The 23,679-nt window shown below is 45.6% G+C and overlaps 1 protein-coding gene across 1 annotated transcript in view; it reads left to right on the top strand.

Annotated features, from left to right (window-relative positions):
- Window positions 1-5,686: 5,686 nt before the first annotated feature.
- Window positions 5,687-23,679, top strand: part of cep72 (centrosomal protein 72) — a 166,208-nt gene continuing 148,215 nt past the window's right edge. The window contains exons 1-2 of the mRNA XM_078427331.1: window positions 5,687-5,792; window positions 19,695-19,822. Of these exons, the coding sequence (XP_078283457.1) occupies window positions 5,729-5,792; window positions 19,695-19,822 (192 nt within the window). The 5' untranslated portion in view covers window positions 5,687-5,728. The remainder of the gene's footprint in view (window positions 5,793-19,694; window positions 19,823-23,679) is intronic.

Genomic DNA, 23,679 nt, shown 5'->3' with positions numbered 1-23,679 from the left:
AAAAACGCATTCATGAAAAAACGTAAGTAATCTGATAAAAACTTAAATGAGAGTTTTAATTTCTTTATTCAATTCCCAACACAGGTCCAACCAGGTCAAGTATCCAATGTTTCCAAAACATTTTGTGACAGGTTTAAACAATATTTAGTGATGAATCAATTGATTAAGCACAAATAATTTATAAGATTTGGGGCCCGGCCATTTAGAAACATAGAAAATAGGTGCAGGAGTAGGCCATTCGGCCCTTCGAGCCAGCACCACCGTTCAATATGATCATGGCTGATCATCCAAAATCTGTACCCCGTTTCTGCTTTTTACCCATATCCCTTGATTCCATTAGCCCGAAGAGCTAAAATTTAAAGCTCTTTAAATTTAAAGCTCTTTAAAGTTCTGCGAAGAGCTGAATTTAAAAAGCACAATACGTCGATAAATATCAGACAACATATCGTTTTCATTATTTTTTTAATAGTTTGGCTAATATTGGAAGAGAAAAATGAAACGACATTTTAAATAACGCCATTCACAACGACAGGGCACGGGGATCTGCACAATTTGTTTCCAATATTATAACATTTCTGTCGTTGCATAGGACGTTAACACTGGAATTTACAAGATTGAGGGGGGATCTTATAGAAACTTACAAAATTCTTAAGGGGTTGGAGAGGCTAGATGCAGGAAGATTGTTCCCGATGTTGGGGAAGTCCAGAACAAGGGGTCACAGTTTAAGGATAAGGGGGAAGTCTTTTAGGACCGAGATGAGAACTTTTTTTTCACACAGAGAGTGGGGAATCTGTGGAATTCTCTGCCACAGAAGGTAGTTGAGGCCAGTTCATTGGCTATATTTAAGAGGGAGTTAGATGTGGCCCTTGTGGCTAAAGGGATCAGGGGGTATGGAGAGAAGGCAGGTACAGGCTACTGAGTTGGATGATCAGCCATGATCTTATTGAATGGCGGTGCAGGCTCGAAGGGCCGAATGGCCTGCTCCTGCACCTATTTTCTATGTTTCTATGGTCTTAACAAACGCTACCAGCCCCCCACCCTACACCTTCCAAATTAAGACTTTGTGACAGTTGCAGACTTAATGAATAAGTGTGTGTTTGAAATATATACCCATACACCAGAAGAGTCCCTGAGAAAGTTTGTGAGCTGCTGCGGATTTCAATGCAACACGTTCTACGTGGAAGTTTGGTACTTTTGCGATCTGAGCAATTCATCGGCATCAGTTCCTTTCAACCTGCGGCACTCTCTTTCTTTCCCGCTTCTCGCTGGCGTTTTCAGCGCCTTAATTCAACCGCCAGCAAGTGCAACCTGATCTGAGATCGGGGACTGGTATCACGGAACAAACACAGTCGCCGATCGGCGTGAAGCTCACTTGGCTGAGTGTCGGACGGCGAGAGCGGTAAGTAATTTCGGAAGTGAGAGGGCGACACGCAGTTATATATAAAAGTCTGTAGGGAGGAACTGCAGATGCTGGTTTACCACCGAAGATAGACACAAAGTGCTGGAGTAACTCAGCGGGACAGGCAGCATCTCTGGAGAGAAGAAACGTTTCACTGTGCCCCTCATTTGGGCTAATCTTGTACATAAAGTCAACAGTCGGTACTGTATTTTACATTGCATCGCCTCCTCTCAAGAAAGGCAACGCAAATTAACGTGATGATTGCCAGCACTGTCAGGTTTGACATTTTGATGCAAAGACAATAAACCCACAAGCTTGCATTTTGAGAACACTTTTGGTAACTTTCATGGATTCTCCTGGTTTATACCAAGTGTGTTCTGAAAATAGAAAGGTGCGGATTATTATCCATGCATCAAATGCAGAAGGTGCCAATCAGTGCAGGCATTGATTAATTAATGAAAGCCGACTGTGACGGGTCGTGTGTGCCTTTGAAATCGGGTTTACTCCATTGTTACACACGAAATGCTGGAGTAACTCAGGCAGCATCTCTGGGTAGAAGGAATGGGCGACCTTTCTGGTCGAGACCCTTCTTCAATCTGTCCTGGCCCGCTGAGTTACTCCAACATTTTGTGTCTACCTTCGATGTAAACAAGCATCTGCAGTTCCTTCCTACACTTTACTCCATTGTTTCTGTCCTCACAATGTTATGATTTTGGAGAGTTAAATTGAGACTGGGGTATCGCAATACATGAGCGACCAATACCGTCCGACAGGGTTGGACACGTCCCAGTGCGTTTTAATTTTCAGCTTTCCTGGGAAATTAAATGTAACCTGAAAGCTGTACGGCTTACATCAATTAGCTGTGGATTACTCGACTTTGTGAAGATTGGCAATAATTTGTCGGAGATGTCGTGTCATGTTCAAGATCTTGTTACGGGATAACAGATGTCACCTTGGGTGCAACAAGGAAGTTTAAAAAAAAAATCCTAACTCTGGCTTCCCCGAAATCAAAGTGGGGATTAGGTTCTCAATCGCATCTGTATCGCTTACTGCTCTTGTCTTTCCTTCCACCCAGGGGTTTTCCCTGGTCCTTGCCTTCGTCAGACTTCACATTCAACGAAAATGCCATCACACGCCCATCTGTCCCTTCTCTTTCATCATTCTCTCTGCAACTTCCCTTGCCCTGAGTTGGGGAACCGAAGACCAGAGGACATAGGTTCAAGGTGAAGGGGAAAAGATTTAATAGGAATCCAAGGGGTAACTTTTTCACACAAAGGGTGGTGGGTGTGTGGAACAAGCTGCCAGAGGAGGTAGTTGAGGCTGGGACTATCCCAACGTTTAGATATTGCTCTTTTGGCTAACGGAATCAAGGGATATGGGGAGAAAGCAGGGACAGGGTACTGATTCTGGATGATCAGCCATGATCATATTGAATGGCAGTGCTGGCTCGAAGGGCCGAATGGCCTACTCCTGCACCTATTTTCTCTGTCGATGTCTATGTCTGAAAACTCTAATGTCCAAGTTCAGGAACAGCTTCTTCCCTACAGCCATCAGGCTATTAAACACTACAACCTCAAATAAGCTCTGAATGTCTGTTTTTTGGGTGTATGTGTGCATGTGTGTGTGTGTATATATACACACTGAACTTTTTCTCTCTCTCATAGAGTTATAGAGTAATGCAGTGTGGAAACAGGCCCTTCGGCCCAACTTGCCCACATGGGCCAACAATGTCCCAGCTACCCTAGTCCCACTTGCCTGCGCTTGGTCCATATCCCTCCAAACTTGTCCTATCCATGTACCTGTCTAACTGTTTCTTAAATAATGGGATAGTCCCAGCCTTAACTACCTCCTCTGCCAGCTTGTTCCATACACCCACCCTTTGTGTGAAAAAGTTACCCTTCAGATTCCTATTAAATCTTTTCCCCATCACCTTGAACCTATGTCTTCTGGTCCTCGATTCCCCTACTGTGCATCTACCCGATCTATTCCTCCCATGATTTTGTATACCTCTATAAGATCTTCCCTCATCCTCCTGCGTTCCATGGAATAGAGACCCAGCTTACTCAACCTCTCCCTATAGCTCACACTAGACTATAATCGTTTATTATGTTGTTCACAGTGTACTATGTTTACATTTTCTGTTATGCTGCAGCATGTAAGAATTTCATTGTTCTACCTGGGACATATGACAATAAAACACTCTTGACAAACAGTCTTTCCAGGTGAGGCAGAGGTTCACCTGCACCTCCTTAAACCTCATCTATTGTATCCGCTGTTCCAGATATCAACTTCTCTACATCGGCGAGACCAAGCGCAGGCTCAGTGATTGTTTCGCTGATCACCTCCGCTCAGTACGACTCAACCAACCTGATCTCCCGGTGGCTCAGCACTTCAACTCCCCATCCCATTCCCAATCTGACCTTTCTGTCCTGGGCCGCCTCCATTGTCAGAGTGAGGCCCAGTGCAAATTGGAGGAACTGCACCTCATATTTCGCTTGTGTAGTCTGAAGAAGGGTCTCGACCCGAAACATCACCAATTCCTTCTCGCCTGAGATGCTGCCTGACCTGCTGAGTTACTCCAGCATTTTGTGAATAAATACCTTTTATTTGTACCAACATCTGCAGTTATTTTCTTACACTCCAGCGGTATGAACATCGACATCTCCCACTTCAGGCAGTCCCTGCCTCCCCTCTCTATCCCCTCCCTCTTCCCAGTTCTCCCACCAGTCTTCCTGTATTCGACTACATCCTATCTCTGTTCCGCCCCCTCCCCTGACATCAGTCTGAAGAAGGGTCTCGACCCGAAACGTCACCAATTCCTTCTCGCCTGAGATGCTGCCTGACCTGCTGAGTTACACCAGCATTTTGTGTCTACCTCCGATTTAAACCAGCATCTGCACTTTTTTTCCTAAACACTCTTGACTCTTGTCCATGTTATCGAACAGGATCTTATCGAAACATAAGATTATTAAGGGGTTGGACACGTTAGAGGCAGGAAACATGTTCCCAATGTTGGGGGAGTTCAGAACAAGGGGCCACAGTTTAAGAATAAGGGGTAGGCCATTTAGAACGGAGTTGAGGAAAAACTTTTTCAGTCAGAGAGTTGTGAATCTGTGGAATTCTCTGCCTCAGAAGGCAGTGGAGGCCAATTCTCTGAATGCATTCAAGAGAGCTCTAGATAGAGCTCTTAAGGATAGCGGAGTCAGGGGGTATGGGGGGAAGGCAGGAACGGTGTACTGATTGAGAAGGATCAGCCATGATCACATTGAATGGCATCGACTTCTCCAACTTCAGATAGTTCCTCTGTCCCTCTCTTCCCCTCCCCCCTTCCCAGATCTCCCACTGTCTTCCTGTCTCCACCTATATCCTTCCTTTGTCCTGCCCCCCTGACATCAGTCTGAAGAAGGGTCTCGACCCGAAACGTCACCCATTCCTTCTCTTCCAAGATGCTGCCTGACCCGCTGAGTTACACCAGCATTTTGTGTCTACCTCCGATTTAAACCAGCATCTGCACTTTTTTTCCTAAACACTCTTGACTCTTGTCCATGTTATCGAACAGGATGTTATCGAAACTTAAGATTATTAAGGGGTTGGACACGTTAGAGGCAGGAAATATGTTCCCAATGTTGGGGGAGTTCAGAACAAGGGGCCACAGTTTAAGAATAAGGGGTAGGCCATTTAGAACGGAGTTGAGGAAAAACTTTTTCAGTCAGAGAGTTGTGAATCTATGGAATTCTCTGCCTCAGAAGGCAGTGGAGGCCAATTCTCTGAATGCATTCAAGAGAGCTCTAGATAGAGCTCTTAAGGATAGCGGAGTCAGGGGGTATGGGGGGAAGGCAGGAACGGTGTACTGATTGAGAAGGATCAGCCATGATCACATTGAATGGCATCGACTTCTCCAACTTTAGATAGTTCCCCTGTCCCTCTCTTCCCCTCCCCCTTCCCAGATCTCCCACTGTCTTCCTGTCTCCACCTATATCCTTCCTTTGTCCCGCCCCCCTGACATCAGTCTGAAGAAGGGTCTCGACCCGAAACGTCACCCATTCCTTCTCTCCCGAGATGCTGCCTGACCCGCTGAGTTACTCCAGCATTTTGTGAATAAATACCTTCGAATTGTACCAGCATCTGCAGTTATTTTCTTCCACTACATTGAATGGCGGTGCTGGCTCGAAGGGCCGAATGGCCTCCTCCTGCACCTATTGTCTATGTTGTCTCCTCTCTCCCCAGAGGAGGACCAGTGGGAGGAGCCATCCTTCCGGCCCCGCCCCCCCAGCGCCGTGATCGACAGTCCGGCAGGCGCGCCTGCGCAGTGGGGCACGGTTTGAAGGCATGGCGTTGAGAGCGACGGAGGAATGGGTGAGGCGCCGGGTGTCGATGGAGGAGGAGCGACTGGGTAAGGCGGTGGCGGAGGCGGAGGCGGAGGCGGAGGCGGAGGCCGAGGACCGCGCCAAAGCGGGCCCTGTGTGTGTGCGGGCGCGCTCGCGCTCGCGCTCACGCTCGCGCCTGGCCGGGTAACGGCCGTTTGCAGTTCGAGGGGCCTTGCTTTCTGTCCCTCAGCTCAGCACAGCACAGCACAACACACGTCCTGTCTCCTTGCCTTGTAGCGTGAATGAAACGCACTACTAGTTCCCACAGCGAAGATAGACACACAACAAATGCTGCAGAGGGTCTCGACCCGAAACGTCACCCATTCCTTCTCTCCCCGAGATGCTGCCTGACCTGCTGAGTTACTCCAGCATTTTGTGAATAAATACCTTCGATTTGTACCAGCATCTGCAGTTATCTTCTTATAGTAAATGCTGCAGCAACTCAGGCTCAACCAGTCAGTCAGGCAGCATCTCCCGAGAGAACAGCATCGGTGATGTTTCGGATCGAGACCCTTCTTCAGACAGAGCACATTGCACTGACATGTAGTATAAGACAATAACTGCAGATACTGGTACAAATCACTGGCATGTAGTATAAGACAATAACTGCAGATGCTGGTACAAATCACTGACATGTAGTATAAGACAATAACTGCAGATGCTGGTACAAATCACTGGCATGTAGTATAAGACAATAACTGCAGATGCTGGTACAAATCACTGACATGTAGTATAAGACAATAACTGCAGATGCTGGTACAAATCACTGACATGTAGTATAAGACAATAACTGCAGATGCTGGTACAAATCACTGACATGTAGTATAAGACAATAACTGCAGATGCTGGTACAAATCACTGACATGTAGTATAAGACAATAACTGCAGATGCTGGTACAAATCACTGACATGTAGTATAAGACAATAACTGCAGATGCTGGTACAAATCACTGACATGTAGTATAAGACAATAACTGCAGATGCTGGTACAAATCACTGACGTGCAGTATAAGACAATAACTGCAGATGCTGGTACAAATCACTGACATGAATCACAGTGTGGATAATACTTTCTCCTGCAACGACATTATCATTGTATCTTGCAAAGAATTGCGGGTAGTTGAATTATTCACAAAATGCTGGAGTAACTCAGCAGGTCAGGCAGCATCTCGGGAGAGAATGAATGGGTGACGTTTCGGGTCGAAACCCTTCTCAGTTGTTCTGTTTTAACTATATTGTTCTCTGCCTCAGAAGGCAGTGGAGGCCAATTCTCTGAATGCAATCAAGAGAGAGCTGGATAGGGCTCTTAAGGATAGTGGAGTCAGGGGGTGTGGGGAGAAGGCAGGAACGGGGTACTGATTGAGAATCATCAGCCATGATCACATTGAATGGCGGTGCTGGCTCGAAGAGCCGAATGGCCTCCTCCTGCACCTATTGTCTATTGTCTATATATTGCTTATAGTTGGCCCATGCTTTTAGTTAGACACGTTATACTGAATGCACACACCTTCTCAATTGCAACTTGCGTACTCTGGAGCTGCGATTTTGTGCTGCTGCAAGTGTACCAGCAGACTGGTTGAAAAGCTGCTGGAACTGGGGCTTAGCACCCCTCTGTGTGCCTGGGTCCTGGACTTTCTCACTGCCAGGCCCCAAGTGGTCAGGATGGGGGAACACACATCTAGCTCCCTCACCCTGAACATAGGATCCCCCCAGGGCTGCGTCCTTAGCCCCCTACTGTACTCCCTGTACACACATGACTGTAGGGCCAGGTTCAGCTCAAACTCCATCATCAAGTTTGCTGATGACACTGTGGTGGTGGGCCAGATCTCCAACAACGATGAAAAGGCCTACCGGGAGGAGGTGGCTGATCTGGCACTCTGGTGTCAGGACAATAGCCTCCTCTTGAATGTCACTAAAACAAAGGAGCTGATTGTGGACTTCAGAAGGGCTAAACATCCAAGGACGTACACGCCACTGGAGATAAATGGGTCTATTGTGGATAGGGTGAGCAGTTTCAAATACTTGGGAGTCCGCATCGCAGAGGATCTGACGTGGGCAACGCACATTGCCGCACTGGTGGGTAAGGCTAAGCAGCGCCTTTACCACCTTAGACAACTGAGGAAATTCAGAGTGTCGCTGAAGATCCTTCATTGCTTCTACTCTGGGGCTGTAGAGAGCATCCTGTCCGGCAACATTACAGTCTGGTTTGGGAACAGCTCTGCCCAGGACAGGATGGCCCTGCAGAGAGTAGTGCGTTCGGCAGAACGCACCATGGGAACTACACTCGTCCCCCTGCAGGACCTATACATCAGGAGGTGCAGATCCAGAGCAAGCAAGATCATGAGGGACCCCTGCCACCCCAGTAACGGACTGTTCCAGATGCTACGGTCAGGCAAACGCCTCCGCTGTCACGCTGTGAAAACGGAGAGGATGAGACGGAGCTTCTTCCCACAGGCCATCAGGACTGTCAACTTTGATAACCCCAGAGACTAAATTTTTGTCGACACTTTTTGTGCTATGTTTAGTAACTTATTAACTTTATTTATATGCTGTAACTGTAATTCTTTTTGTGCACAACCCGCAGGCATTGCCACTTTCATTTCACTGCACATCGAGTATGTGTATGTGACAAATAAATTTGACTTGACTTGACTTGACTTGACTTAACTGCTGTTAAGTGTGGACTGAGATAGTGAATGGTGTAACAATAACAGTCAGGGGAGACTTGATGGAAGTATGTTATATTATGAGAGGCATAGATAGGGTAGGTAGTCAGAATCTTTTTCCCATGGTGGAAATGTTAAAGTCAAGCTTTAAGGTGAAAGGAGCAAAATTGAAAGGAGATGCATTCAAGAGAGAGCTAGATAGAGCTCTTATGGATAGCGGAGTCAGGGGGTATGGGGAGAAGGCAGGAACAGGGTACTGATTGAGAATGATCAGCCATGATCACATTGAATGGTGGTGCTGGCTCGAAGGGCCGAATGGCCTACTCCTGCACCTATTGTCTATGTAGGATTTTTTTTTGCACAGAAAGTGATGGGTGCCTGGAATGTGCTGCCTGGGGTGACGGTGGAGGGAGTGACATTTAAGATGCTTTTGGGGAGGCATATAGGTATGCAGAGAATGGAGGGATGTGTTTCAAGTGCAGGTAGAGGAAAGTAGGTTAACTTTGTATCATGTTCAGCAGAGAACATTGTGGGCCAAAGATCTTGTTTTCGTGCTGTCTAACCAATGTTTTTGTCATCAATTTCACTATCTCATTGATGTGGTATAGTGTTTGATATTTTTGAAAACATTTGAGATATTTCATTCCATTAAAAGCACCATATTAATGCATGCTACTATATTTATACCGTGACAATTATTCAGTGTCAAATTTTGGAGAGATATTGAAAAAAATAAGAATGTGTAGATCTTTGAAATCTGAAATTGAAAGTAGAACACATGGGAAATACTCAGTAAGTCAAGCAACACAGTGTGAAGAGTTAACGTTTCAGTTGATGACCTTTGCAGCATAACAAAAATTGAAGGAAGAGCTGTAGATGTTGGAAGTCAGAAATAAAAGTAGAAAATGTTGGAAATAGTTATGGTCTTTCAGGTATGTTATCTTGCTCCATTCAGGTTACTCAGCGTGATCAAATTCTGAAATGCTTTCTTCATTCGGAGTGATTTATTTTTAGACCAACCCTCTTTCAAAATCTTGCACCTTAAGGTTTCTGCATTTTTAAACTTATTTCCTTGTGACATTGAAGGAGGAAATTTAAATCCCTTTGCGTCTACAGTGGCTTTCAGAGCCATCCCATACTTCTGTTAAATTTCCTTGTAACCTATTCTCCCCCCAATCCCATCAAGCCCCCTCAGAATCTACCATTGACTTGAACAATGGCAGCAATTTACAATGGCCATTTAATCTAACAACCAGCAAACTCCTCCATCCAGGTTCAAATTTCACTCCACCTCTCCTCTGCAGTTCCTTCATACTGGTTTGTAAGTTAATTGGCTTTGGTTAAAAAATATTGTAAATTGTCCCTTGTAATCTGACACCCTGTTGTCCCCCCTTCAACTTTAGCCTTTGACACTTACTCCATCCATCTGCTAAACAAATCCTCTTGACGCATATCCACCTATTACGTTGTTCCCACCACCTCTTTACCAATTTTCTCCAGCTATTCTAATCAATCGGAGAAGGGTCCCAACCTGAAATGTCGCTTGTCCATTTCTTCCCCAGATGCTGCCTGACTCACCGAGTTCCTCCAACACTTTGTGTTTTGCCATCTCAGCCTCTTGTTTCTCCAGTACATCTTTGGTGCTGACTTTGGCCCTCCAACTCTGGGTTTCCCCTCTCAGATTCCAACTACGAGGTTTGAATAGTGAAGTTGGGCTTATTCTCTTGGAGCAAAGACCTGAAAGAGGTGATTTAATGAAGATGCACAAAAATCAGAACGGATAAGTAAACAAAGAGAAGCTGTTACCATTAGAAGTAGGTCAATGGGACATTATTTCAGGTTTTGTAGAAAAGATACAAGGGAGCTGTCAGGATGGTAAATGGAGCGCCTAGGGAAAACCCAGGACTCCAAAGAAAAGATACAATAGTGACTGACATCTACTATAAACCCACTGACTCGCACAGCTATCTGGACTACACTTCTTCCTACCCTGTCTCCTGCAAAAAGTCTATCCCTTACTCCCAATTCCTCCGTCTACACCGCATCTGCGCCCGGGATGAGGTGTTTCACACTAGGGATGAGGCTCTCACTCGGGCCTCTTCTACATCCCGCAGCTCCGCTCTTGCTCCCCCTCCCCCCATTCGTAACAAGGACAGAATCCCTCTCGTTCTCACCTTCCACCCCATCAGCCAGCGTATCCAACAAATCATCCTCCAACATTTCCGTCACCTACAACGGGACCCCACTACTGGCCACATCTTCCCATCTCCTCCCCTTTCTGCGTTCCGCAGAGACCGTTCCCTCCGTAACTCCCTGGTCCACTCGTCCCTTCCTACCCAAACCACCCCATCCCCGGGCACTTTCCCCTGCAACCGCAGGAGATGCAACACCTGTCCCTTTACCTGCCCCCTCAACTCAATCCAAGGACCCAAACAGTCTTTCCAGGTGAAACAGAGGTTCACCTGCACCTCCTCCAACCTCATCTATTGTATCCGCTGCTCTAGATGTCAACTTATTTACATCGGCGAAACCAAACGCAGGCTCGGCGATCGTTTCGCTCAACACCTTCGCACAGTCTGCTTTAACCAACCTGATCTCCCGGTGGCTGAGCACTTCAACTCCCCCTCCCAGTCTGACCTTTCTGTCATGGGCCTCCTCCAGGGCTATAGTGAGGCCCACTGGAAATTGGAGGAACAGCACCTCATATTTCGCTTGGGCAGCTTGCAGCCCAGCGGTATGAACATTGACTTCTCCAACTTTAGATAGTTCCTCTGCCCCTCTCTTCCCCTCCCCCTTCCCAGTTCTCCCTCTATCTTCCTGTCTCCACCTATATCCTTCCTTTGTCCCGCCCCCCTGACATCAGTCTGAAGAAGGGTCTCGACCCGAAACATCACCCATTCCTTCTCTCCTGAGATGCTGCCTGACCTGCTGAGTTACTCCAGCATTTTGTGAAGTACCAGAAGTCTGGTTTGATCCCGAGTCACTGGAACAACTAATTGTTCGACAGTATGCCACCCATCTGAATCTGGAGACCATTCTTAAAGACAGTGTTGGAATTTAAAAACCTTTCCAGACTCTTTCCACCAACTTCACAAGCATTTAATTTCTGGTGCTGAAAGCTATTTAATAAACCTTGTATCTTTTGTTCCAAACGTTAAACTTTTGTTCCATTTATTTATTTGCTGTTGGTAATATTTTTCTTCGATTTATTTTATCACGTGAAATTTTAAGCATCTTTATCGGAACTCCTCTTTTCTCTTTGCTCTAACCAGAATAAACCCAAGTTTTCTACTTTAACCTTGCAGCTGCAATTTCTGAGAGTATGTCAAAAGCAGGACAGTAAAAGCCATTGGGATACGATTTGACAGTGTAAATTGGGCCAGTGGAGGTAGAGATGGGGTGAAACCATACAGACAGAGTCAGATTAGTTTACTATCATACATCCCAGGGTGCAATGACATTCCTAGTTCCCATGAATAGACAATAAATACAGTAAGAGCACAATAAATAGACAATAGGTGCAGGAGGAGGCCATTCGGCCCTTCGAGCCAGCACCGCCATTCAATGTGATCATGGCTGATCATTCTCAATCAGTACCCCGTTCCTGCCTTCTCCCCATACCCCCTGACTCCGCTATCCTTAAGCGCTCCGTCTAGCTCTCTCTTGAATGCATTCAGAGAATTGGCCTCCACTGCCTTCTGAGGCAGAGAATTTCACAGATTCACAACTCTCTGACTGAAAAAGTTTTTCCTCATCTCAGTTCTAAATGGCCTACCCCTTATTCTTAAACTGTGGCCCCTTGTTCTGGACTCCCCCAACATTGGGAACATGTTTCCTGCCTCTAACTTGTCCAACCCCTTAATAATCTTATACGTTTCGATAAGATTCGATAAATGCAACAATTGCAAGAACGGTAGAATGATGCAAAGATTGTAGTGCAATCTGAAGTCGTATAAAGAATCAACAGTGTTTACCTGTCATATATACCAAAAACAGAACAATGAAATTCTTTCGTGCAGTAGCTTAGCAGGCTTCTAAGCACAATAAACATAGATAATATATCATTATCATCGGCTGTCACTCGAAGCGAGTATGACTGTCCTCACCAAGGAGGACGCCTGCGCATAACTTTATTTAATGTGGGGAGACTGGTGCACAGAGTAGCCACCACAAGGCTCATGACAAATCTGGGTCAGATCCAGTGGCATGGAATCCACGATGTCTGGGGACCCTTTTCTGCTGCAGCCTTCATCCGCCTTCCCAGCCGTTGTGACGCTCCAGTAAAGTCAGCCATCAGCCTCTGCCTGTTCCACCGTGGAGGTCTAGGTTGGATTACTCTTTGTCAGGGACCTCCCCCTCGACCGTACCGCCATGGGTGACCCTACCAGGAGCGTAGCTCCAGACGGCATAGGTCTCAGGATCTCAGGACCACGCAAGCCTCTCCACCACAACAAGTTAACAATCCACGGAGAAGAGATAATAATATATAATAATGAATATAAATTCAATAAATTAATAACCCCAATACTGTGGCAAAACAAAACCCCCAAATCCTTAATGCAACCAAACACAGGTCACAGCTGAGGATGGTATTGTGTGCGGTCCCAATGGTTGTTGGGAGGAAGCTATTCTTGAAGACGTTAGTCACAGTTTTCAAACTCCTACACCTTTTTCCTGATGGTAGGAATGAAATGAGAGCTTGGCCAGGGTGGTGTGGGTCTTTGCTGGCTGCCTTGTTGAGGTAGCGCCTCCCATAGATACCTTAGTTGGTGGGGAGGTTAGTACGAGGCAGTGCCCACCACTTTTTGTCATCTCTTTCATTTCTGGGTATTTGTGTTCTTGAACCAGTGATGCAACTGGCCAGTATGCTCTCCACCAATAGATAATAGACAATAGGTGCAGGAGTAGGCCATTCGGACCTTCGAGCCAGCACCGCCATTCAATGTGATCATGGCTGATCATTCTCAATCAGTACCCCGTTCCTGCCTTCTCCCCATACCCCCTGACTCCGCTATCCTTAAGAGCTCTATCTAGCTCTCTCTTGAATGCATTCAGAGAATTGGCCTCCACTGCCTTCTGAGGCAGAGAATTCCACAGATTTACAACTCTGACTGACAAAGTTTTTCCTCATCTCAGTTCTAAATGGCCTACCCCTTATTCTTAAACTGTGGCCCCTTGTTCTGGACTCCCCCAACATTGGGAACATGTTTCCTGCCTCTAACGTGTCCAACCCCTTAATAATCTTATACGTTTCGATAAGATCTCCTCTCATCCTTCTAAATTCCAGTATATACAAGCCTAGTCGCTCCAGTCTTTCAACATACGACAGTCCTGCCATTCCGGACACCATATACCAGAAGAAGTTCAATAGAGGATTCACTAACATGCCACATCTCCTCAGATTTCTGAGGAAGTGGAAGCATTGATGAGCTTTCTTTGTGATTGTATCCGTGTGCTGAGCCCAGAACAAACCTTTAGAGCTATGGATGACTCAGAGATAACTTGAAGCTGTTGACTCTCTCCACTGCAAACCTGCTGATGCACCCAATTTAAGAGTCCTTGGTTTTCCTCTTCAATAGTCAACAATTGAGTCCTTGGTGTTGCCCACAGAGTGAGATTGCTGTGGCACCATTCACTCGGACTTTCATTCTCCCGAAACACTGACTCATCATTACCTGTTATCTATCCAACAGTGATAGTATTGTTGATGAATTTAACGATAGTGTTGGAACTGTGTCTGGCTACACAAATTATAGAGTGAGCAGAGCAGGGGACTGAGCGCAAAGCCCTGAGGTGCTCCTGTGCTGATGGTTATCGAGGAGAAAGTGTTGTTGCTAATTCAAGTGAAGTCAAGTTTATTTGTCACATACACATAAATGCAGTGAAATGAAAGATTACCCACAATCCAACAATAAGAGCAATAAAAATAAGCAATAACACACAAAATCAAACAAAAAGAAACATCCATCACAGTGAGTCTCCTCCAGTTCCCTCCTCACTGTGATGGAAGGCCAGAATGTCTTTTTTCTTCTCCTGCCGTCTTCTCCCTGCGGTCAGGCTGTTGAATTTGCCACGTTCCAGGCCGCGCCGGACGGTGAAAGGTCTGCAGTGGGCCGACCCAAGCCCGCGATCCGGGGCGGGCGAAGACGCTGCCCCTGCCGCTGCACGTCGGGGCGGTGGTGGCTCCCGACATTGAAGCGCCCGCCGGGCGGAGAAAATCCCGCGGCCTATTCCAGGCCGCGCTGGACGGTGAAAGGTCCGCGGCGGGCCGCCCCAAGCCCCGCAACTCGGGGCGGGAGAAGACGCTGCTGCTGCCGGAGCTCCTGATGTCAGCCCACGCCCAAGGCAGGGGCTGTGAGCTTCCGATATCCACGCGGTCGGAGCCTCCACAGGCGAGTCCCAGGTGGAGGCCACCAGCTCCAGGTGCATGGCGGATGGTAGGCCGCAGCGGGAACGGAGACACGACCCAGAACAAAAGGTCGCCTCTCCGCTCAGAAGAGACAATTTTACATTTACAGTTCCCGTTCCCCCCCCCCCCCCCCCTACAGTACACAACCCCAAAAAACTACATCACATTCACACTACAATCAAGACAAAAAAACAACATAAAAATACAAAGACAGACGGACTGCAGGTACGCCGCAGCTGCTAGGGCAGCGCATTCGTGCTGATCATGGCTTGCTAATGAGGAAGTTGAGGATCCAATTGCAGAGGGATGAGCAGAGAATATAAACGTCTATGAAAAACAGCCTTGCGTATGGGTCGTTATTGTCCATGTTGTCCAGTGCAGAATGAGATCGCAGGCACTGTTGACCTGTTGTGGTGACAGGCAAATTGTAGCGGGTCCAGATTCTTGTTGAGGTAGGAGTTGATATGCGCCATAACCAACCTGTCAAAGCATTTCATTATCATGGATGTTGATGCCACCATTCGCTATTCATTGAGGCATGTTATCTGCTTCTTCTTGGCTACTGATTATTATTGATGACCTTTTAAAGGGGGTGGGAACTTCAGACCTAAGTAAGGAGAGATTGAAGATGTCCACAAAAACTGCATCCCAGTTGCTGTTGAGCTGCTGCCTGACGGTGTCAGAGATCCGGTTTTGATCCTGACTATGGCTGCTGTCTGTATGGAGTTCGTATGTTCTCCCTGTGACCACGGGTGCTCCGGTTTGCTCCCACACTTCAAAGACGTGCAGGTTTGTAGGTTAATTGGCTTCGGTAGCTTGTAAAAAAATTGTCCACAGTGTGTAGGATAGTATAAGTGTACGGGGATCGCTGTCAATGCAGACTCGGTGGGCCGAAGGGCCTGTTTCTGAGCTGTATCTCTAAACTAAACTAAACTAAAAATTGATCCACAAACCTTTTAAGAACACAGCCAGGTACACCATCAGGACCAGATGCTTTCCGAGGATTCACCCACCTGAAGGATCTGTTGATGATGTTCTCAGTGACTGAGATTACAATGCCATCAAGAGCTATGGGGGCTCATCAGCGTTCTCTATTTTGAATTGAGTGTATAACTCAGTGAGCTCATCCTGGGGGTGATTACAACATACTAAAGTGCCATAATGGAATATAATGCAATAATCCAAATGAGGTAGATTCAAGAGTTAGAATATGTGGCAACACCATTGGGAATGGGGCAGGGGAAGAGAAAAGACATTCTGGCCTTCCATCACATTGAGGAGGTGACTGGAGGAGACTCACTGTGATGGATGTTTCTTTTTGTTTGGTGTTGGTTTATGATTGTGTTTGTTATTGCTTATTTTTATTGCTATTTTTATTGGTCTTATTGTTGGACTGTGGGTCTTTCATTTCACTGCACATTTATGTGCATGTGACAAATTATGTGTATGTGTATGTGACAAATAAATTGACTATTGATATTGACTATTGGGGTGGTTTGTCCGTCTGATAGCTGTGGGGCAGGAGCAGTTGTTAAGTCTGGACATCCGGGCTTTCAAGCTCCTGTATCTTTTCCCAGAAGGTCGAAGAGAGAAAAGAGAATGGCCAGCTGGTGGGCATTCTTGCCTATACTTCCATCAATTCCTGATGCAATACACAGTAGGAAGTAAAATGCCTGTGATGGACCAGGCAGCACTTGCCACTTGCTGCAAGTACAGGAGGTCAGGACCAGAAGAAGTTTCCCCTTGCTTCCTTGGGCCAACAACCAAATCTTTTATCTTGCTGACGTTAATGGCTAGATTGTTGTCCTGATGCCCGGACCCAACGTTCTCTATCCATTGTTGTTGTTGATGCAGCTGATAACAGTGTTATTGTTAGCAAACTTAAATAACTTGGCATTGTACTTGGCAATACCGTCATGGGTGTACAGGGAGAAGAGCAAGGGACTGAGCACGCAACTCTGAGGAGCATCGCTGTTGAGGATCAAGATGGAGGAAATGTTATCGTCAATTCTAACTGACTGAGGTCTGCTGATTAGGAAGCCAGAAGCCAGTTGCAGGTAGGGGCCCCAAGACCAGGGTCCAGGCGTTTAGAGATAAGCTTATTTGATATCATAGCGCTTTGGGCTGAACTGCAGTAGATGTATAACATCCCGACACATGTGTTCCTCTTGTCGTGGTGATCCAGACTTGTATGTTGTGCAAGGGAGATGGCATCAACAGTAGACATATCTTTCCTGTACACAAATTGTAAGGGGTCGAGACTGTTCATAAGACTGGTGCAGATGTGGAGCATTATCCGTCTTTCAAAGCAACTTATTACGGTTGATATTAGAACAACTGGGCAGAAGTCAGTGGGACCTGTCACCTTGCTATTGTTGGTGACTGGAATGATGGAGGTTCCTTGAAGCAGATGGGGACAGTGCAGTGTTAAAGTGAGAGGTTGAAGATGTTAGCGAATACTGTGGGCAGTTGATTGGTACATGATATTGGAATCTGTCCAAGGATTTGAATCAGGCTTTCTGAAAGTTTACCCTCGTGAAAGCAGATCTGACTTATGCCACTGAGATGTATGGGTTAGTGGATTTAAATATTGTAAGCCATGCTGAGGTCATAATTTTGAACAAAGCAAAGCCTATGGGGGGAGGTGCGAGATGGAGGGCAACATGGAAAACAAGGGGAGCTTAAACTAGATCATCAACGTGACTGCACTAGTTTCATTAGAGGGGCCTCTATGGTTGACACAAAAAGACACAAAGTGCTGGCGTAACTCCACGGGTCAGCGAGCATCTCTGGAGAACATGGATAATGAATTTTTAGCTTGAGATCCTTCTTTAGATTATGGTTGATGTGGTGCTGCTGATAGACACAACATGGACTTTGATGTACTACAGTGCTGAGAACTAATATCTGTATCTTCCCCAGTTGTTACTGGGGGAAGGGTGGATCCGATTGGAGCGAGAAGATAATCTGCAGGATAACACATTTAATACGAAGGTTGGTAAGGTGGAATGAGTGCCATGAAAATTGTATTTATCTTCTGTCCTGGGACGGAACGGGCGAGGGCTGATGTGCGGGAAAATGAGAAAATGCAGTAGAGGGTTCCACTGGAATCCGTAGCAGACGAAATGCTACATTTCAGGAAGAAGGACAGTATTAAAAGGCATGTGGTCCTATCAATGGAATAAATATGATGGTGAAAAACCTGGGGTAAAAGAATGGTGTCTTTACAAGAGGCAGGGAGAGATGGTGTCTGGTCAAGCCAGCTGTTGGAGTCTGTGGACTTGTAAAACATATTAGCGGCTTGTCTGCCTCCTGAAATGGAGAATGAGTTCCAGAAAGGGAAGGGGAAGCATTGAAGATGGAAATGATAACATTGCTGTTGTTCAACTGGAGATGAGTGACAGACTCGATCTCATGAAGTTCAGTAAAGAAGAGGAATTAGCAAGGGAGAGCAAACCCTCGTGAAATACCCAAGAGGTGTTTTTAAAATTTACTGAACAATCGAATGATGGATCCAAGATTTTCTATGGAAGATGATGGCTGTGAGACTTCAGCTAGCAGTTGGGTAATTTAAGATGATCTTGGAAAAAAACATTTAAAAAAAATAGTTGCAGTTTGTGTTAAGCTACACTGTGCAGTGACCATATAGTGCAGTGTCTATGGAATGTAGCAACAACAACAAAATTGCCAGAAGAACTTGGGCCGGTCAAACAGCAGACTTGGAGACATACCAAGGATAGTCGACTTTTCTGGTCGATTCTCTGCAAAGTTTCAGAGTGGAATGAACTTTGGTGAGCAAGAGACTTTGGTGAAGCAAGAATAACAGTACGGCTTTATATTTTAGAAATCAATAAATTACATTGGTTTCTGTTCAGAGAGCCAATCGAAGCAGAAAGAGAAATGGAAGGGCAACTCAGACCCATGGATGGCACATCCTGTGCATTGTGCGAACTCCAGGAATTTCCTGTATCTTTGAGAGTTCCAACTGTAAGTCCTGTTGGGTGGAGGTCTTTCACCTCCAGATTTTGTAATTGAACAACAGCCACCACAATCCAACTGCAAGACTGTTTTTGGATTGTGGGTTTCAGGAAGTAGTCACCTCCAGCTCAAAGGAGGTGTGGTTAGGGAGAGACTAGGTGACAGCTAGATCCACAAAAGAGAGCAGGTAGGGATGTAAGGAGATCCCACCAGACTGACAACATCTACCTACTCTCTGGCATTGCTCCTCCTGGAACCAGAAGAGCTGTAGCCAGTCAAAAAGAACGTCTCAGACAATCAGAGGACGAAAGACACCCCCTAAACCACCATTTGCTACCTCAGCGTTTGAAATCACGCAGACGTTTCCTCTCTTCTGTCCATCCCCTGGACTGCAGTGCATCGTCCAGAAGGCTCAAACTCTAGGAAAATAAACTAGAGAAATCTCCGGAAGACATTCACAGGGCAACTGATCCCTCTGAGAAACTCCCACCAGCTTCCAACCAACCGTGGATAACCTGGCGCAGTCTCAACAGACTGCGGACAGGCATGGGGAGGAGCAAAGTGAACACGCTGAAGTGGGGATATGCTGAAGATGCGGCAGACTGCGAGTGCGGACGGGGCCTCCAGACTATGGGACATCTCCTGAGCTGTGACATGCTGCATGAGGGGGGAAGTGGGAGAGCAAACTATTTCAAAAGAGCATGACTACAATATGCGTACAGTTTGACAACACGAGGTGTGGTTCCTGCCTCTGCATTTAATAAGAACAGCAAAAACCGTAACAATTTCTATAGCAAATTGATGAACTCTCCTTTGTGTATAATGATTGCAGTTGGGAAATGTAATAAAAGCTGTTTCTTTTTTTTCTGCTTCAGAGGATGTACGATCTTTGTTCCTGCCCGGAAGTTGCGAAGAAAAGATCACACACCTTGGCAAGTCTCTCAAGAACTTTACACGTCTCAAAATACTTGATCTATCGCGTAATTCTTTGATTTCATTGGAGGTGAGTCTTTATTTGTCAGTATTTAACATCTAATAATGCATAATATTCAGTTCATTTTGGGCAACCTGCAACATTTCTGATCTTGGATCTTGCATTAGTCGCCTTCCATAATATTCATAATTGGTTCAATGAAAAGGTATTCTGGGATAATTATTTGATATGATCTACAGTTTGATTCTTGAGTATTATTTATGCGGTTCATTGGGGTGCTAACAAATGGTTTAGACAATAGGTGCAGGAGTAGGCCATTCGGCCCTTCGAGCCAGCACCGCCATTCAATATGATCATGGCTGATCATTCACAATCAGTACCCCATTCTTGCCTTCTCCCCATACCCCCTGACTCTGCTATCTTTAAGAGGTCTATCTAGCTCTCTTGAAAGCATCCAGAGAATTGGCCTCCACTGCCTTCTGAGGCAGAGAATTCCACAGATTTACAACTCCCTGACTGAAAAAACTTTTCCTCATCTCCATTCTAAATGGCCTACCCCTTATTCTTAAACTGTGGCCCCTGGTTCTGGACTCCCCCAACATTGGGAACATATTTCCTGCCTCTAATGTGTCCAATCCCTTAATAATCTTTTCTGTTTCAATAAGATCCCCTCTCATCCTTCTAAATTCCAGCGTTTCCAAGCCCAGTCACTCCAGTCTTTCAACATACGACAGTCCTGCCATTCTGGGAATTAACCTAGTGAACCTATGCTGCATGCCCTCAATAGCAAGAATATCCTTCCTCAAGTTTGAGAAGCTTTGTCTCAGAATAAACTGCAGCTTTGCATCTTTCATTTACTTCAAAGTTGTTCCTCAGTGCAATACTGATGTACAAGTTCTGGGGAGAAGAGCTTTGGCAACTTCCTGATTTCCTTATTTAATTATGCTTGCGTCAATGCTTCAAACCATTGTCGACTTTAGATTTAATAATAGGGGACACTAAATCTTACTATCATTTCTATCACAATTTATCTTTGGTCTAATATTTCTATTACAAAAGCTATTTTCTTGAATTCAATGCAGACAACTGTCTCAAATTAAATAACTTCAAGAGAGTCTAGAGTCAACTCAGGAGTGTTTTATTGACATATGGCCCAAAATAGAACAAAGAAATTCTTACTTGCAGCAGCACAACAGATATGTAAACTTAACCACATTGTTTCTATAAAGTGTGGATCTGGAATCTGAGGTCAAAATTGAAAACTATTCAACCTAGTTTCAGTCAATGTAAATGTAAAACCTGAAGGAGAATTAAATTGTATATTCTCTTTAAAAACTAAAACTTAGTGAAAACGGTATGGCAATTATAGAAATATAGAAAAATAGGTACTGGAGTAGGCCATTCTGCCCTTTGAGCCAGCACCACCATTCAATATCATCATTGCTGATCATCTAAAATCAGTACCATGTTCCTGCTTTTTTTCCATATCCATTGATTCCTTTAGCCCCAGGAGCTAAATCTATCTCTTTCTTGAAAACATCCAGTGAATTGGCCTCCACTGCCTTCTGTGGCAGAGAATTCCACAGATTCACAACTCTCTGGGTGAAAAGGTTTTTCCTCATCTCAGTCCTAAATCTGTCCTTATTCTTAAACTGTGACCCCTGGATCTGGACTCCCCCACCATCCAGCCCGTCCAATCCTTTAAGAATTTTATATGTTTATATGTTTCTACCAGATCCCCTCTCATCCTTCTAAATTTCAGTGAATACAAGCCCAGTCGACCCATTCTTTCATCATATGTCAGTCCCGCCATCCCGGGAATTAACCTGGTGAACCTACCTTGTACTTCCTCCATAGCAATAATGTCCTTCCTCAAATTAGGAGACCAAAATTGCACACACAATACGCCAGGTGCGGTCTCACCCGGGCCCTGAACAACTGCAGTAGGTCCACCTTGCTCCTAAACTCAAATCTTCTCGCAATGAAGGGCAACATGCCATTAGCTCTCTTCACTGTCTGCTGTACCTGCATGCTTACATTTATCCACATTATACTGCATCTGCTAAGCATCTGCCCACTTACACAACCTATCCAAGTCACCCTGCAGCCTCATAGCATCCTCATCGCAGCTCACACTGCCACCCAGCTTTGTGTCATCTGCAAACTTGGAGATGTTACATTTTATTCCCTCATCTAAATCGATAATATATATTTTAAGTAACTGGGGTCCCAGCACCGAGCCTTGCGGCACCCCACTAGTCACTGCCTGTGAATTCTGAAAAGGACCCGTTAATTCCTGCTCTTTGCCTCCTGTCTGGCCAACCAGTTCTCTATCCATGTCAACACCCTACCCGCAATACCATGTGCTCGAATTTTGCACACTAAATTTTGCAACCAGTAAAATGATTTAATGTCAGGTCTCTGACATTAAAGAAAATAAGCAGATGCTAGAAAAATTAAGAAAATAGCACATGCTGCAAAATATTAAGCAAATTACATAGTATTGATGAAGAAAACACCATTAGTCTGTATAATACAGGCTTTAAGATGTGGAGGTGAGGAGAGAATGGTGGCAACAAGATTGTGCAACTGTTTTGCAGAACACTTCCATTCAGTCTGCAAGTGTGATCCCGTTTCAGGATGCATGTCACTTTATTTCTCTCTCTGCTGCTTTAGTTATGACTGTCTGCCTTCCATCTCCTATGTTGCTCCAATGCAGCCCAGCACAGGCCTGAAGAGCAGCACATCTTCAAACTAAACATTTTGCACGACAGTCTCTGGGGCTCAACCTTAAGTTCAATAATTTCAGATAATTAGCAATTCCAGCATTTGGAACTTTTAGATCCAATTTCCAGCATTCACAGATTTTCTTTCGTAATTTCTATTTCTGATTCTACCTCCTCTCTCTATTTTCTTCATTTTGCCTTGCCCAATTATCCCTTTTCTTTGAATTTCTCTTACCTTCTAGGCTATCATAAACTTTACTTTTTGTTTTCTCCTCCGCTTGCCAGTTTGTTTTGCATTTTAAAGCCTGTTTATTTCAATTTTTTCTCAGTTCTAATGAATGAAACATATTTTTGTCAACTCTGTAGCATTCTTTCAGATGCTGCTTGATCTGAAAGTATTTCCAGGGCTTCGTCATAGAGCCAAACACTACAGAAACAGGCTCTTCTTTCCAATTTGCCCATTTCAACTGAGATGCCCCATCTAAGCTAGTCCCATTTGCCTGCATTTGGCCGATATCCCTCTAAACCTTTCCTATCCATGTATCTGCCCAGATGTTTTTTAAATGCAGTTATTGTACCTGCCTCAACTACTGCCTCTGGACTATCTCTGACATCTCCCTCCCGTTTCTGGACCTCACCATCTCCATCACAGGAGAAAAATTAGTGACGGACATTTATTACAAGCCCACCGACTCGCACAGCTATCTGGACTACACTTCTTCCCACCCGGTCCCCTGCAAAAAGTCTATCCCCTACTCCCAATTCCTCCGTCTACGCCGCATCTGTGCCCGGGATGAGGTGTTTCAGACTAGGGCTTCCGAGATGTCCTCGTTTTTCAGAAAACGGGGCTTCCCCTCCTCCATTATAGATGAGGCTCTCACTAGGGTCTCTTCTACATCCCGCAGCTCCGCTCTTGCTCCCCATCCCCCCACTCGCAACAAGGACAGGATCCCCCTCGTTCTCACCTTCCACCCCACCAGCCAGCGGATCCAACATATCATCCACCAACATTTCCGTCACCTACAACAGGACCCCACCACTGGCCATATCTTCCCATCCCCTCCCCTCTCTGCATTCCGCAGAGACCGTTCCCTCCGCAACTCCCTGGTCCACTCGTCCCTTCCTACCCAAACCACCCTAACCCCGGGCACTTTCCCTTGCAACCGCACGAGATGCAACACCTGTCCCTTTACCTCCCCC

Source organism: Rhinoraja longicauda, chromosome 2, assembly GCF_053455715.1.
Source record: "Rhinoraja longicauda isolate Sanriku21f chromosome 2, sRhiLon1.1, whole genome shotgun sequence".
In the NCBI taxonomy this organism is placed as follows: domain Eukaryota; kingdom Metazoa; phylum Chordata; class Chondrichthyes; order Rajiformes; family Arhynchobatidae; genus Rhinoraja; species Rhinoraja longicauda.
Note: the sequence above shows the minus strand (reverse complement) of the source record. Positions and strands in the feature narration are given on the sequence as shown.